The following is a 13961-nucleotide window of genomic DNA, read 5'->3' as shown; positions in this document are numbered from 1 at the left end:
AGAACAGGGCTGGGCAAACAACGGTTTTAAATATGTTTGGTCCAAAATCACTATCACTATACTAAGCAAAATCCTGTAGTTTGCGCGAACCTGCTTTTATCCTTTATTTTCAGTGTTTTCATTGGTGATTAGATGTAGCCTAGAAGTGATTTGATAATTGTTAATGACTCACTATAAAAATGAGGATCGTTTCTCACTATTCCAAAAGTTTGTTTCCAGAACAGTATTATAGACTATAGATTATTATATTTGTATTTATATCCAGTGATATGGACAGCGGTAGAGATAAATAAAGAAAAACAGTTTTTTTAACCTACACTAGTAATTAAGTGTCAGTTTTAAAGAAATAAAATGAATCCTTTTGATGCACACAGTGTGCAGCCTTTCCCTGGGATTCTGAAATGTGACGTGTCCTTCCGGCCTCGAGAACAGGTGTCCTCTCACTTTTCTAATTTTACTTTCATCCCACCTGGACGGGTGTAATCTCTTATGGCCCACCAAAATATTTTTAAATTGGAAGATGGGGAATGTCACATTCATTTTTCTTTAGTAGAGTGTGCTATTTGTTTTCCTTATATGAAAGAAATGTATTTAAATGCAATGCCAACACCACACTTAAGATAATAAAGCCATTGCTAGTCATTAATTGGACTAAAATGTGTGTGTGTGTGTGTGTGTGTGTGTGTGTGTGTGTGTGTGTGTGTGTGTGTGTGTGTATGTGTGTGTGTGTATGTGTGTGTGTGTGTGTGTGTGTGTGTGTGTGTATATATTTATATATGTGTGTGTTTTAAAATCTATACTTGAACTATATAGTTGAACTATGCAACTGTGTTAGTTATGAAATACACAATTTGATGTTAGTTGATGAAATACATAGTTTGAATAAATAAAACATTACATTTAAAATGTAAAAATACAAATTAGAATTGTATTGTTCATTTATTTTATTTTTTTGTAAGTGTAAGTAATGTTAATTTAACCTGTAAATTGTGTCTGGAACATGTGAGGACTTTGCCTCTTCCTGTGAGAACAGCACTGGTGTTTTACGAACAGCTGCTCATACACAGCATCACTGAATCCACACATCAGCCGTCTGTATGTTCACTCCTGATGGGGGTTTGGTTGTGGTGTGTAGCGCAGGTACTTCTTCCCGGAGGGCAGGTCTTTGGTGTAAACTCCAGCGGGGAAGAGCGCCACGGCCTCCTGCTCAGGGATGCTGGGCGGCACCATAACACTGTCTCCAGGCTTCAAACAACAGCAGATGAGCGTCACTCATTACACACTGATGACAGGAACAGACACACACACTCCAAACAGACCAGGCTTGACATTTCTCACCCGCCAGTCCACAGGTGTGGCCACACGGTTGTGTGCCGTTAACTGCAAAGAGTCAACCACACGCAGAATCTCGTCAAAGTTACGTCCCGTTGATGCAGGATAGAGAATGGACAGCTTCAACTTCTTATCTGGACCAATCACAAATACCTGAACGAAAAATGCACACGTTAAGAAATCAATTAGTGCAGTGTGAAGGGTTGATGACTGTCCAAACCAGTGACCCAACCTTTTCAGATATGTTAAACTCTTCTCTTATTCAGTAAACCACCAAGCATGCAGAGCAGGTTGAAATGGCATCATCTCCCCACTCCCTAAGTCGTCCCCGGTTTGAAACTATATATTTAGGCAGACCAAAAATACGGAAGACATGGTTTAAAGTAGCTCTGCTGTTTCCATAGCCATGGGGAGACCCTTGAGGAGCATCATCTTGCATGATTTAGAGAATCTATTCAATATGACGAGAACACAAGTAATCAAGAGCCGATCGGTGATTAAATCCGTTCCTAGATGTGATCATGGATGGTCTGGAATGGGCAACAGGAGAAGTTTACTAGATGGTAAGTGGCAGGGACTCTCGGAGACGGCACATTCCCAGAACAAGCCTTCAGATTAGGCCACGAGTACCAATCTTGGAGGAGCAAGAGGGTTTGATTGGTCCCAGGGTGGCCAGTGTCCAGTGAGGAGTGAACGGTGTCCATGGGATCCAGACGGAGTGAGGATGGGATGTAGACATGGTTGGCGGGGCAGCCTGGTGGAGGAGGCTCGGTTAGAGAGCTGTCTGCGATCTCATGGTTCAGGGTCCAGTATGGGACTGACAATATTGGATGAAGGCAGTATTGTGTCAGGAGGTTCTTGTGGCTCGGATGTAGAGTCGATATGGGACAGGGCATACACAATTACATTTAATCATTTAGCAGAAGCTTTTATCCAAAACGACTTACAAATGAGGAGAACAATAGAAGCAATCAGACCAACAAGAGAGCAACAGTACACAAGTGCTGTAACAAGTCTCAGTTAGTCCTGTCTCATGGGCATGACCACCGATGGAGACATTACAAGAGTCTGTATGCTTTTGGACACCAGACACTGACTGATTGGAAGTGCAGGTTTTATTGAGTCCTTGATTATGGCTGTGATTGTGACCGGTGTCTGTGATCAGAATTTGGGATAGTCGGGCGTGGGCATGACCACCTGTTCCTAACTTTACCCGTATCCCATTTCAATAGCAGCGCAAGTGTTTTACAATACAACATGAATAGAGTAAGTACAATGTACCTTACTATTTTTTTTATGCAGGCACATAGTAGTTAAAGTCAGCAAATGTAAAGTGTGACTTTTTGATTTAGTAAATATTCAAAAAAAAATTTTTTTATTAAATTTTTTTTTCTTGCTGCAAAAATAACAGAATCAACAAACACACAACCAGGTTTACACTCTTTTCAGGCATGTTATGTTAGTCCCAGTAATTGTAGCTACTATTGTTGGCCACAACATTCTCTTTTTATTCGCCATTTTTATTTGAGATATGGGTCACACGTTAGATTAAGGTCCAATTCTGACTATTAACTATGAAGTTGGCTCCTAATTACTCCTAATATAAAATCCTAATTACTGATTATTAATAGTTAGTACGGTAAAGGTTAAGTTTAGGTATTGGGTAGGATTAAAGATGGATAATATGATCAAGCAGAATAAGGCATTAATATGTGCTTTATAAGTACTAATAAACAACCAATATCATAGTAATAAACATAAGCAACTAGTTCATAGTGAGTATTGGACCCTAAACTAAAGTGCTACTGAAATTTGCTCTGTTTTTGAAGCTTTCTTCATGTGTGCAGTGCACTTACGCATCGCGCGCTGAGCGGCATCCCGGTCTGATCCTTCTCCTCCGGGTCCAGCATGCCCAGCGTCTCCACCAGATGCCTCCCAGCATCCGCTATGATTGGGAAAGGGAACTCGCTTCCGTACTCCGCGTTATTGTAAGCCAAGATGTCCTGAAATCATCCATGGAGACTCATTAGCAGCAGGTCATTCAGAGAGACACTACAGACTGAAAGAAGCGAACCTTGCTCCAGCCGTGATGGTCTTCGAGGCTGTCGACGGAGAGCGCGATCAGCTTGACGTTGCGTCTGCTGAACTCTGGACTGAGTTGAGCTGCTCTGCCGAGTTCAGTGGTGCAGACAGGAGTGAAGTCTCGAGGATGAGAGAACAGGACGCCCCAGCTGACGAGGAGAAACTCAGGTCACTCAAGGGGAATGACAGAACTGTGGAAGCCCATTACCGCCACAGAAGAGTAAAAGAAATCATGCTTTGTAAATCATAGATATGAAATTACGACATTGAAAGTATGTATTTAGTATGCAAGAATGTGTAAAAGTATTTAGTATGTCAAAATTATGAATTGGTATGTCATATGTTTGACTTTCTCATAATTCCAAATTTTATTGTCATGATAATTAGTATGTCATAATTTTGACTTTTAATGTAATAATTTAGATTCTAATCTCATAATTATGACTTTGTCAGAATTGTGACATAATAAGTAATGATTATGAGATAAAAAGACAAACATACTATCTTATTTTGACTCATGTCAATTATTAGTATTTCATAATTATGACGTTTGTATGCCATAATTTCGTCATACTGTAATTGACTTAGTGTGCCATAACTTTGACTTTTTAATTGCATAATTATGACTTACTAGGCTATGTTCATCTTTTTATTTTTTAATAATAATTGTAACTTACTAATATAATAATAACTTACTAATAATTGACAAAAGTCGAATTAATAAGAATGTAATAAATTACTTACAATTTTTATCTCATAATTATGAAGTTCAATGTCTTAATTAAGATTTAGCAAAGCATGATTTTCTTCTGTGGCAGAAGTGTGCATTCATACATATCTGAGTAAGAATCATAAACACATTTTAAGACGTACAGCATTTCTGTGCATTGCATGTTTTGGTCATAGACACACAGACACTGTTTCTTCACAAAGAACTGTAGATTATTACAGGAGTTTTCAGTGATGTATAAATGCACTATACTTTATGTTATAAATGTACATTACATTTTTAAAAGATTATTTTTAAAAGTTGTATTGCTTTGGTATTAAATTACAGTAAACTAGTTAACACTGCTGCTGCGAGGGTGTTTCTAACACAACGGCTGAGGGAGTGACAGACAATCTTTCTCTCTTCTGACCAACATAATCAATCTCTCCACGTTTATCCTCTTTAATGTCATAGAGACGCTATAGCAAAACTGTATTTGTTGTAGTTTCCTTTCGCCACTATAGAAGTTTATCCAACTTTGAGCACTTCTGCTTCTGAGAAACTGGAAATGTGAAGCGGGTCAATTTCCATTTGCTGAGACATTTTATCAGTGACTTATGAGTGTTTTGATGTTCAATAAATGAATAACCAACCCAAGATCATTGATTATTAAAATATTCTCTGAATCTCATTAAAACAGAAAGGACTGAAAACATGCAAAGAGAGATAAAAAAGCATTTGTGATTGAGTTTCTCTGATCTAGTAACTCTAGCAAGAGCAGCTGTTTAGTGCATCATTTACGCAAGTTTCTGCTTTGTTCACAGTGAAGCTTCAGCACAACAGGGTCTGATATCACTAAACCCACAACTTAGTCCCAAACCCTTGCCCTAACCTTAGCCTAATTATAACCTCAGCCCTAAAAGCAGGTCTTGACCCTCAAACAGAGTCTCAGAGAGTGAGGACAGGCCAGAAGGTTCTTCACTTTGTCAGTGTGTGATGAGGACTCGGAGGACAGTATACAGGCAGGGGTTGATAAACAGAGAGATATACAAGCAGACGCGTAGGCAAAGCAGCAGTCGAGGTCATAACAGGAGAAGTATCAGGGCAGGCAGCAAACAAACGGGGTCAGTATCCAGGTAAACAGAGCAGGGTCAAAAATACAGCCAGCAAGAGTCATAAACAGTCCAAGGGTCAGAACACAGGCAAAACAATGCTTGGAAATGTTAGCCGTGATAAGACAAAACTTCACAGTGAGCCAAGCATGCTCAGTGCTAAACTAGAGTGTTTTTGTCGACTCTGCTCTTTATGTGTGTCAAGCCGTGTCAGCGTTTGGATGAAGCTGAAGAGACGGTAACAGTGGCGTCACGAGTCACGACCGCATGACCTACAAACACAATCACCACACAGGAACACACAACGGCTTTGACCATGTACGGTTTTATCAAAGATACCTGACTAGCACATGCTGTCCATTGTGAGGACATTACGAGAGAAACGTGTCTTATATCCAAGCCACACAATTCACTAATAACCAATACTGAATAATAAGAAGAACACAGAGGAGGAGAGAAAAGAGGGAATATTGTTAGTGTGACCTCAGGAAGATGCTATTGAGAATAAAACTACTGGTATTGTAATCTATGATGAACAACACATATCAAACAACACACTCTCATATCACAAGCACACATGATCGCATTACACTTACCAATCCCCGAGAAAATCATGAAGTTTCAATCTGCCAAAAGTGGAATCGGCTTCGAAATTGGGAACGATGTCTCCTAACAGCATCCCCGGCATCTTGAAGCATCTCTCTCTCTCTCTCTCTCTCTGTCCTCTCTCACTCTCTCTCTCTCGCTCTCTCTCTCTCTCTCTCTCTCTGTCTGTTCTCTCTCTCTCTCTCTCTCTCTCGCTCTCTCTCTCTGTCTGTTCTCTCTCTCTCTCTGTCCTCTCTCTTTCACTTTCTCTCTCTCTCTCTCTCTCTCTCAAATTCAAATGAGCTTTATTGGCATGACTTGTACTCTGTCCTCTCTCTCTCACTCTCTCTCTGTTTGTCCTCTCTCTCTGTCTCTCTCTCTCTCTCTCTAGTTTTAATGAATCATTTACTGAATTTATTTATTGTATTTATTTTGGGTTTTAAGTATAGTCAAAAAAAGAAATATATTTGTCAGTTACTGAATTTTATTATTGGTCAAGCAAAAATGGCAATATATATCAGTAGAAGGGATAAAATTGAACAGAAACCTGGTCAAAACATTATTGAGACTTTTTTAACATTGGTGAAATCAAGAGTACTGATTGATTATAAGTTTTATAAAACTATGAATGATTTGTTTACTTTTGAGAAGATTTGGTGTTGTAAGGGAGTTTTTTGTACCATTTTTGAAGATGAATTAATTTTTTTCCCTTAATTTATTTATTTATTTTTTTTTCTTCTTCTGTGGTTAGCTTGTTAATTTGTGTGTATTAAGATGATTGTGAAATAAAGTTCTTTTTCAAATTCAATTCTCTCTCTCTCTCTCTCTCTCTCTCTCTCTCTCTCTCTCTCTCTCTCTCTCTCTCTCTCTCTCTCTCTGTATTGCATGTTAGTGTGGTTTGGTGTGTGGGAGGGTGTGAGAGAGCTCTTGATTTGCAAGCATATTTTCTCTACATGTATGATGATTTTACTTGTGTTTTTCTCACACATTACAGTTTTATACAGTCGCCAGGACCTGTTTCTCAATACCTATGTCACTATTTGAAAACTCTTCACACAGTGATCACAGCATCAGTGTATGTGTGTGGGGTGGGGGGCCCACCGTAACCCTCAGTTCGCCCCGTGTATTACCTGAAGTGGCTCAGATCGGGGAATAGCAGAGGGGACTTCTCCTCTTTCGAGATACTGGAGTCTCGATCTCAGCATCGCTATGGTCATCTTCCCACAGTGGGTTCATGACTCCTCCATGAACACTACCTCATCACGCTTATGGCCCAGACACATGAGGCAGTGATCGAGACTGTCAGACGGGCCAGTTTGATCTGTATGTCAGCATCGGGGAATAACATTATAATCTTGTTCACGGTAGAGAAAGCTGCTTACATGTACAGAAGTAACAGTGAAGACTTAAATGTAAACACAGCTTTTGTGTCTTTATCAGCTTTTCCACACATATATACTGGCCCTGATAATCATCACAAATACTGACGCTTGCTCCATTTCTGTAAATCCATTTTAATGAATGAATGACTGACTGACCCAGGTAGCAAACCTGCATGAAGTTGGCCCCCCATCCAACGCAAAACGTCGTCAAACTATGTTCAATCGTTTGTGCTCCATTTGTGCTGTAAAAAGTTTTGTTTGTGCTCTTTCCGTTTTTTAGATATTAAAATAATATTTTTTAGGTCATTCTGAGGTCACTCAGCCCCCCCACATGCTCCAAATTCACCCAAAATAGTCTAGTTCGTTTGTGCTTCGTTTGTGCTGGTTTGTGCCGGTAAAATTTTCGTTTGTGCTGTGTCGGGTTTTAAGATATCAGAAATTGAATTATAGACGATGACGTCACCAGCCCCCCCACATGCTTCAAATTCACCCAAAATAGTCTTGTTCGTTTGTGCTGGTTTGTGCCGTTAAAATTTTCGTTTGTGCTGCGTTGGGTTTTAAAATATCAGAAATTAAATCAAATTAAATGTTGATATTTTTTAAGCCTATACAAGGCTGACTGAATAAAATAGATCAATCAATGGTCACAAGATCAAAAATAGACAGCTCTGTATTTTTGTGTGAAGTTAGTCAGTAGCCTCAGTGCCGGCCCGAGCCTTTTGGGGGCCCTAAGCAGAATTTGATTTGGGGGCCCCCTCCCACCACGCGGAGTCACCTGTTTGATGATTTTTGACACAAATGTCACAATATAATGTTACATTATAAATGAATACAATGAGGTTATGTATTAATACAAAATAAATAGTAAATACAAAATAGATAGGCCTACTTAAATAAAAAGTTTTAAGTTTTTCTTTACTCTTTTACTAACTCTTTGTATGAACATGACGGAGTATGTTTTTATGTTTCCACTGTTTGACCGCGCCTCACACACACACACACACACACACACACACACACACACACACACACACACACACACACACACACACACACAAACACACACACACACACACACACACAACATTCCAGCATTGTAATATTGACATCGCAGCCTGTTCATTGTAGCCGAAATAAAATATAATAATAAAATAGTCAACCTATAAAAATTACGCTGCTCTGTTTAAATAGTCAGTAGTACAATTTGTACCATTCAGTGTAAGCTCCGCTCCACTGGGATGTTTCCAAGCACTTTTTTGTGCGTGTGAAGAGGATGAGGATTTTTTCCGTCGATATTGGAACGTGAGTTAAGTACAAAGGCTATAATAAAGAATTTTGATTCTAATGAGAGAGATACGTGAGCCTTATTCTTGTTCTGTTCTGAATATCAAATCAAATTTTTGTGACATGGCTTAACATTACCGTGACTTTGTGCACGAATATGCACGCGAGGTTATGCGCATGACTCAAACACTGGCAGACACCGCAGCAGTTGTAGGCAGGTATATTGATCATGAAATCTGAATTTTCTTGTCTTGAATTAGTCATTAATTCATTCATGTCACTTGTTTAAATGAATTAATATGTAAAAAAAAAAAAAACTTGATTGGGTGGCCAGGGGGCCCTAAGCAGCCGCTTAGTTCGCTTATGCCTCGGGCCGGCTCTGAGTAGCCTAGCCTACGATGTAGGAGCATTTTATCGGGTTTGTCATTTATTCAATCTCTAAAATGTTAGATGCTGATAAAGATGATTTAATAGAACATCAACTTCTTATAAGTGGTTTTGTAGTCCCTGTAGTGTTTATTAAAAACGTCATGTTGTTCAGACATTATGTCAGACTCTTTTTTTTCTGCCACTCTCTTTCTCTCTGAGCAAAATGGATTTGTGCGTGTGTGCCATCAAGTCGTAGTTTAATGTAACTTCAGCATTTTTGGGCAAGAGAACAGCAAAACTATCCTCGAGGTGAGCACACTTTTACTAATCCAAATTTCTGGCCAATGTAAGTATACATTGTTTTAAAACTGTCAGTTACAATATTAGTAGCTTCAAGAATAATTGTACAACATTCAAGAGAGCTAAGACTTGTTATTGAACAGAAACCTCATTAATAACACTTATATTACTAATTTAGCTATGAAATGCTGATTACAGTTGCACAAAGTTGCCTTTTAGTATTAAAAAATGACCATGGGTCACATGTGCAACTGTATTTAGGACGTAATAAATTAATAAAAAGTTTATCAACATTGATCAAAATTAAGAACCTTTCTTAACTGAGCACCAATAATAATTGAGCATACAATCAACATTTTACTATGATTTCTAAAGAATCATGTGAAATTGAAAACCGGAGTAGGTCTAATGATACAGAAAATCCAGCTCTGTCTATAATTCTCTCTCATTCTGTCTCAACGGAGCACAAACGAACGAGACTATTTTGGGTGGATTTGGAGCATGTGGGGGGGCTGAGTGACCTCAGAATGACCTAATAATATTCTTTTAATATCTAAAAAACCGAAACAGCACAAACGAAACTTTTACAGACACAAACCAGCACAAACGGAGCACAAACGATTGAGCATATTTTGGGGTGAATTTGAAGCATGTGGGGGGGCTGGTGACGTCATCAACAATAATTTAATGTCTAATATTTTAAAACCCAACGCAGCACAAACAAAACTTTTACCGGCACAAACCAGCACAAACGATTGCGTCTATTTTGGGTGAATTTGGAGCATGTGGGGGGGCTGGTGACGTCATCGTCTATAATTCAATTTCTGATATCTTAAAACCCGACACAGCACAAACGAAAATTTTACCGGCACAAACGAAGCACAAACGAACTAGACTATTTGGGGTGAATATGGAGCATGTGGGGGGGCTGAGTGACCTCAGAATTACCTAAAAATATTCTTTTAATATCTAAAAAAACGAAACAGCACAAACAAAACTTTTTACAGCACAAACCAGCACAAACGGAGCACAAACGATTGAGCATATTTTGACGACGTTTTGCGTTGGGTTGGGGGCCAACTTCACGCAGGTAGCAACATAGTGTCGGCCCAGATCCGGCCCACATCTGGACTGTTTGGAATCCACGTGTACCAGATGTGGGCCGAAACCATGTTGCTGTCTGGGGACTGATGCTCTGGTCTTCATCAACACACGTTTGCACCACCTACTGGTCAGCCGACTAACAGCAGAGGAAGATTATGCATCGACACACTCCTGCACTACTGCTTTTCCTGCAATTACCGGATGTGAAATGTTGAATTTTCTGTCGAATATGAACCACTGAATTTGTAGAAGTGATAAAGCAGAATAAAATGGACCGAAAAATTCCGGTTGAATATTATAGGTTGTATTTTTAAACAGAAGGAATATTTTAGAAGTGATATCTGAAAGGTGAATATGGATGATTGAATTTTTAATAAAGAAAATGTGTGAAATGTTTTGAATTTAAATATTCACAGCTTAAATATACAACCATGTTGAATTTCAGCCCATAAATATGCAAGCCCTGAAAATACAATGCATTAAAATGCAAGCACGTTAATGCAATGCATATTTTTTCAATAAGCGCAATTCAACAGGCTTTTTTTGTTTCAAAAACATTTGGCATGATTTTACTCCCATAGTTTTAGTGCATTTTGGTATAATGTTATAATTTTAAATAAACTGAAATAAACTTTAAATAAACTTTTTGTATCATTTTAAATAAACTGACATACCAAGATGAAAGTTGGTTAGGAGAACTGTGTGAAGGGTTTTGAAAACGTGAATAAATGATAAATATTGTTTGTTTCGGTGGTGTTTTACCCTGCTTTTTAAAAGAAAGTGGTAAGTCTGTCTGATGAGAGAGCGTCAGTTTGTCTTTTAAGATCAGATTCTCATTGATGGTGTTGGTCTGGTCATGGAGATGTTGTGAGGCTGTTGTGGTTTAGAGAGACTGATCTGTGGGTGTAACAGGTCATTGTGTTTGGACTGTATTTTCTGATGTCACCATCACCCTGTCTGAGTTAGCTCTTTTATTCGTCACCATGGCTTCCAATCTGATTAGTCATTGTTTTCCGCTGTTACCTAATTAGTGCTCTTTGTTTCTCCCAGTATATTTCTGCCTGTGTTTCTTGCTGGTTCTCGTTAAGGTTAGTTCTGAGTTTGGTTTAGGTTTTCCTTGTATTAATAAAGTCTGATCTGATTGATCTTCTTCGTCTTGCCTTCTGCCTGCACCACGCTTCAGAAACGTGACAGTGAGCAAGAGAAATGTGATGGTGGACACGATTGAGCCTGTAACAAAAGAAACCATTTCAAATGTGGCTCCATTCATTACTAATGACAATCATGCAATAGAGTTCAGTTAGTGTGGGACATTTGCCAGCACTATTAAAGGAACACTCCACCGTTTCTTCATATTAAACTATGTTATTCCCTTAACTAAGACGAGTTGATACATACCTCTCTCGTCTCAGCGCGTGCACTCAATCTCTCTGGCGCGCGGCGACACTTTGATAGCACTTAGCTTAGCCCAGATCATTCATTAGGATCCAAACAGAGATGAAGTTAGAAGCGACCAAACACCTCCACGATTTCCCTATTTAAATACAGTTACACGAGTAGTTACACGACTAAGTATGGTGACACAAAATAAAACATGGCGCTTTTCTAAGCGGGTTAAAAGGATAACTATAATGTGTGGCGGAATAGCACTGGGAGCACTTCGACTGGCGCAGTAATATCATCACTCGTGAAAAATCCTCTCGCTCTCACTTCTGTCATTAGAACCATGCATTTGTTTATTGTGATGGTTACTTTTATTCATTCTTTTACTCATTTATTCATCTTTCTTATTGTGAGTAAATAAAATATAATTATTTCATTAATTTATGCATTAAAGGTGCTGTATGTAGGATCCAGCGGCCTCTAGCGGTGATGTTTCAGATTGCAACAACAGCGCTCGTGCTCGTGAAAAGCAATAAAGTTACAACTGTAGTCTTTCACATCAGATAACGTTAGCAAATGGTCGGCGTTAGCTGGCGAACTAATGATGTCTAACTTGAGCCAACTAAAGCACAAAATCACAATATATTTTACATGCTTTGAAGTATTGTTAGCTTACCTGTCCAAAAGGATGAAAGCCAACTCAGGGTCTGTTTTTATACCTAAAACAAAGCGGAGGTCTCTCCATAATTCAAACGCTCTGCCAATGTTGATCCGTGTTTTCGTCCTGAGTCGATCCGATTGACGTTTGGCCTGACGAGCTTCAGCAGATAAATTTTTTTTTTTTTTTTTTTTTTTTTTTGGAGTTTGTGTTGGAGTCTGTGTTGTGCTGGAGGCAGGTCGTTTTTTTGGTGTTATCAGACTCCATGTCGTTAGCTGCAGTGCCGTCGCAATAGGCCTATTTCACAAAAATGGCCGCCGAGACCGGAAGTAGGGTAAACTCTTTTCCGGTGAAAGCGCTAGCAGTAGCAGTCGGAGGACAAATACGGAGACTAAAAGCGGCCAGTCCTGTTGCGTACCTTTTTATGTTTGCACTCACAGAAGAAACAACCCTATTTATAATTGCACAGCTTTCCTTGTGACGAAATGTTGAAAAAGCGTTGGATTTGGGCTATACCGAGAGAAGAGGGGCACTTTTTTGTGTGTTAAGCACTTCACGGAGGATGAAGTCCGTGTAACTTACGAGTCTACGAGAGTCCGCTCGTATATATCTTACACCTCAGGCCGTGCTTTGCAGGTTTTCATGGAACAACTGGGGAGAAGTTAAATCACGCCAGACACAGACGGCAAAAGACGTGTCTGTGGTGTGAAGGAGCAAGCAGATTTTGAAAATGGAGTGTTGATGCTGGTTCGGGAGTGATGCCCTGACAAAACATGTTTATATTGCACTTGATTGTAATCTGATTTGCACGTCATGCACTTTTATTTATTATTATTAACTGTTGGCAAATTAAAATTGTTTGTAGAAGTTGTTTTCTGTAACTTTCTTAAAAATGAGTGAACACGGAGCAGTTTTTCCGTGAGCGGGACTGGAAGACCCGGAGTGGATCAGGAGCGGAGTGATAACAGAACGCTTAGAGTGGAGAGAGGAACATGCTTTTGCTCCACTCCAGGCTTTGACCACATCCCCCTAAGTAGGGTGAATAGCCTACACCTCGTCTTTCCCATTCAAACTAAAATTAAGACATTTATTACACTATTTGAGAAATGCAAGCATATTTACAGCATTAAAATTATGAACAGTGAATTTAAGACATAAGGACAGGGGGAACCCTGATATTGACGGAAATCCGTCGTATACTCTCGTAGCGACTGAGAACTTCAATCCCTGTATATATTATGAAGCGTATTACTGAATATAAAATTACATACATTATGATATATTAGTAAATATGTCTCACATTTTTAAATATATGAAAATTCTTTATGTATTATTCAATATATTGTAATATTAACACAATATATTATTCTGTATATTTTCAAATATACTGTTAAACCATTCAATGTATTGATCATTCATATATAGGGAAATATATTTTCTTTTCATAAGGGGACCTGACAGTAAAATGTGATTTTCCAAAAATCAAAATCATGATTTTTTAAAACATGTAATATCACTCACTTCATTCATGTTTTTAGTCTAACCATTTTTTAATTATTTGCCTTAATTTCATTATTAGACCCTACTAGCAACGTTAGGTCAAATTCACTGTAAAGATGTACAATTCTTAGTTTCATTCATGGTGGTAGCATGAAAAATGA

General features: G+C 38.7%; 1 protein-coding gene across 1 annotated transcript; it reads right to left on the bottom strand.

The window, feature by feature from the left end:
* Positions 1–926: 926 nt before the first annotated feature.
* LOC311292565 (peroxiredoxin-6-like) lies at positions 927–6146 on the bottom strand. The gene is made up of 5 exons (XM_084412290.1): positions 5832–6146; positions 3407–3563; positions 3189–3335; positions 1339–1485; positions 927–1245 (listed from the first exon to the last, which is right to left on the bottom strand). Exons 1-5 carry the CDS (start codon positions 5921–5923, stop codon positions 1102–1104), a joined length of 687 nt encoding a protein of 228 aa, XP_084268416.1. The 5' UTR covers positions 5924–6146; the 3' UTR covers positions 927–1101.
* Positions 6147–13961: the final 7815 nt, after the last annotated feature.

This window comes from Rutilus rutilus (genome assembly GCF_951802725.1).
Source record: "Rutilus rutilus genome assembly, chromosome: 6".
NCBI lineage: Eukaryota > Metazoa > Chordata > Actinopteri > Cypriniformes > Leuciscidae > Rutilus > Rutilus rutilus.
The sequence above is the reverse complement of the archived record's forward strand: the minus strand, read 5'-3'. Positions and strand labels throughout refer to the sequence as shown.

What these genes read in the sequence shown, in the direction of transcription:
- LOC311292565 (XM_084412290.1), bottom strand. Translation starts at nt 5,923, where the DNA reads ATGCCGGGGATGCTGTTAGGAGACATCGTTCCCAATTTCGAAGCCGAT. An exon ending in CATGATTTTCTCGGGGATTG is followed by an intron (nt 3,564 to 5,831) that starts GTAAGTGTAATG and finishes TCTCCTCGTCAG; the next exon opens with CTGGGGCGTCCTGTTCTCTC. An exon ending in ACCATCACGGCTGGAGCAAG is followed by an intron (nt 3,336 to 3,406) that starts GTTCGCTTCTTT and finishes GGATGATTTCAG; the next exon opens with GACATCTTGGCTTACAATAA.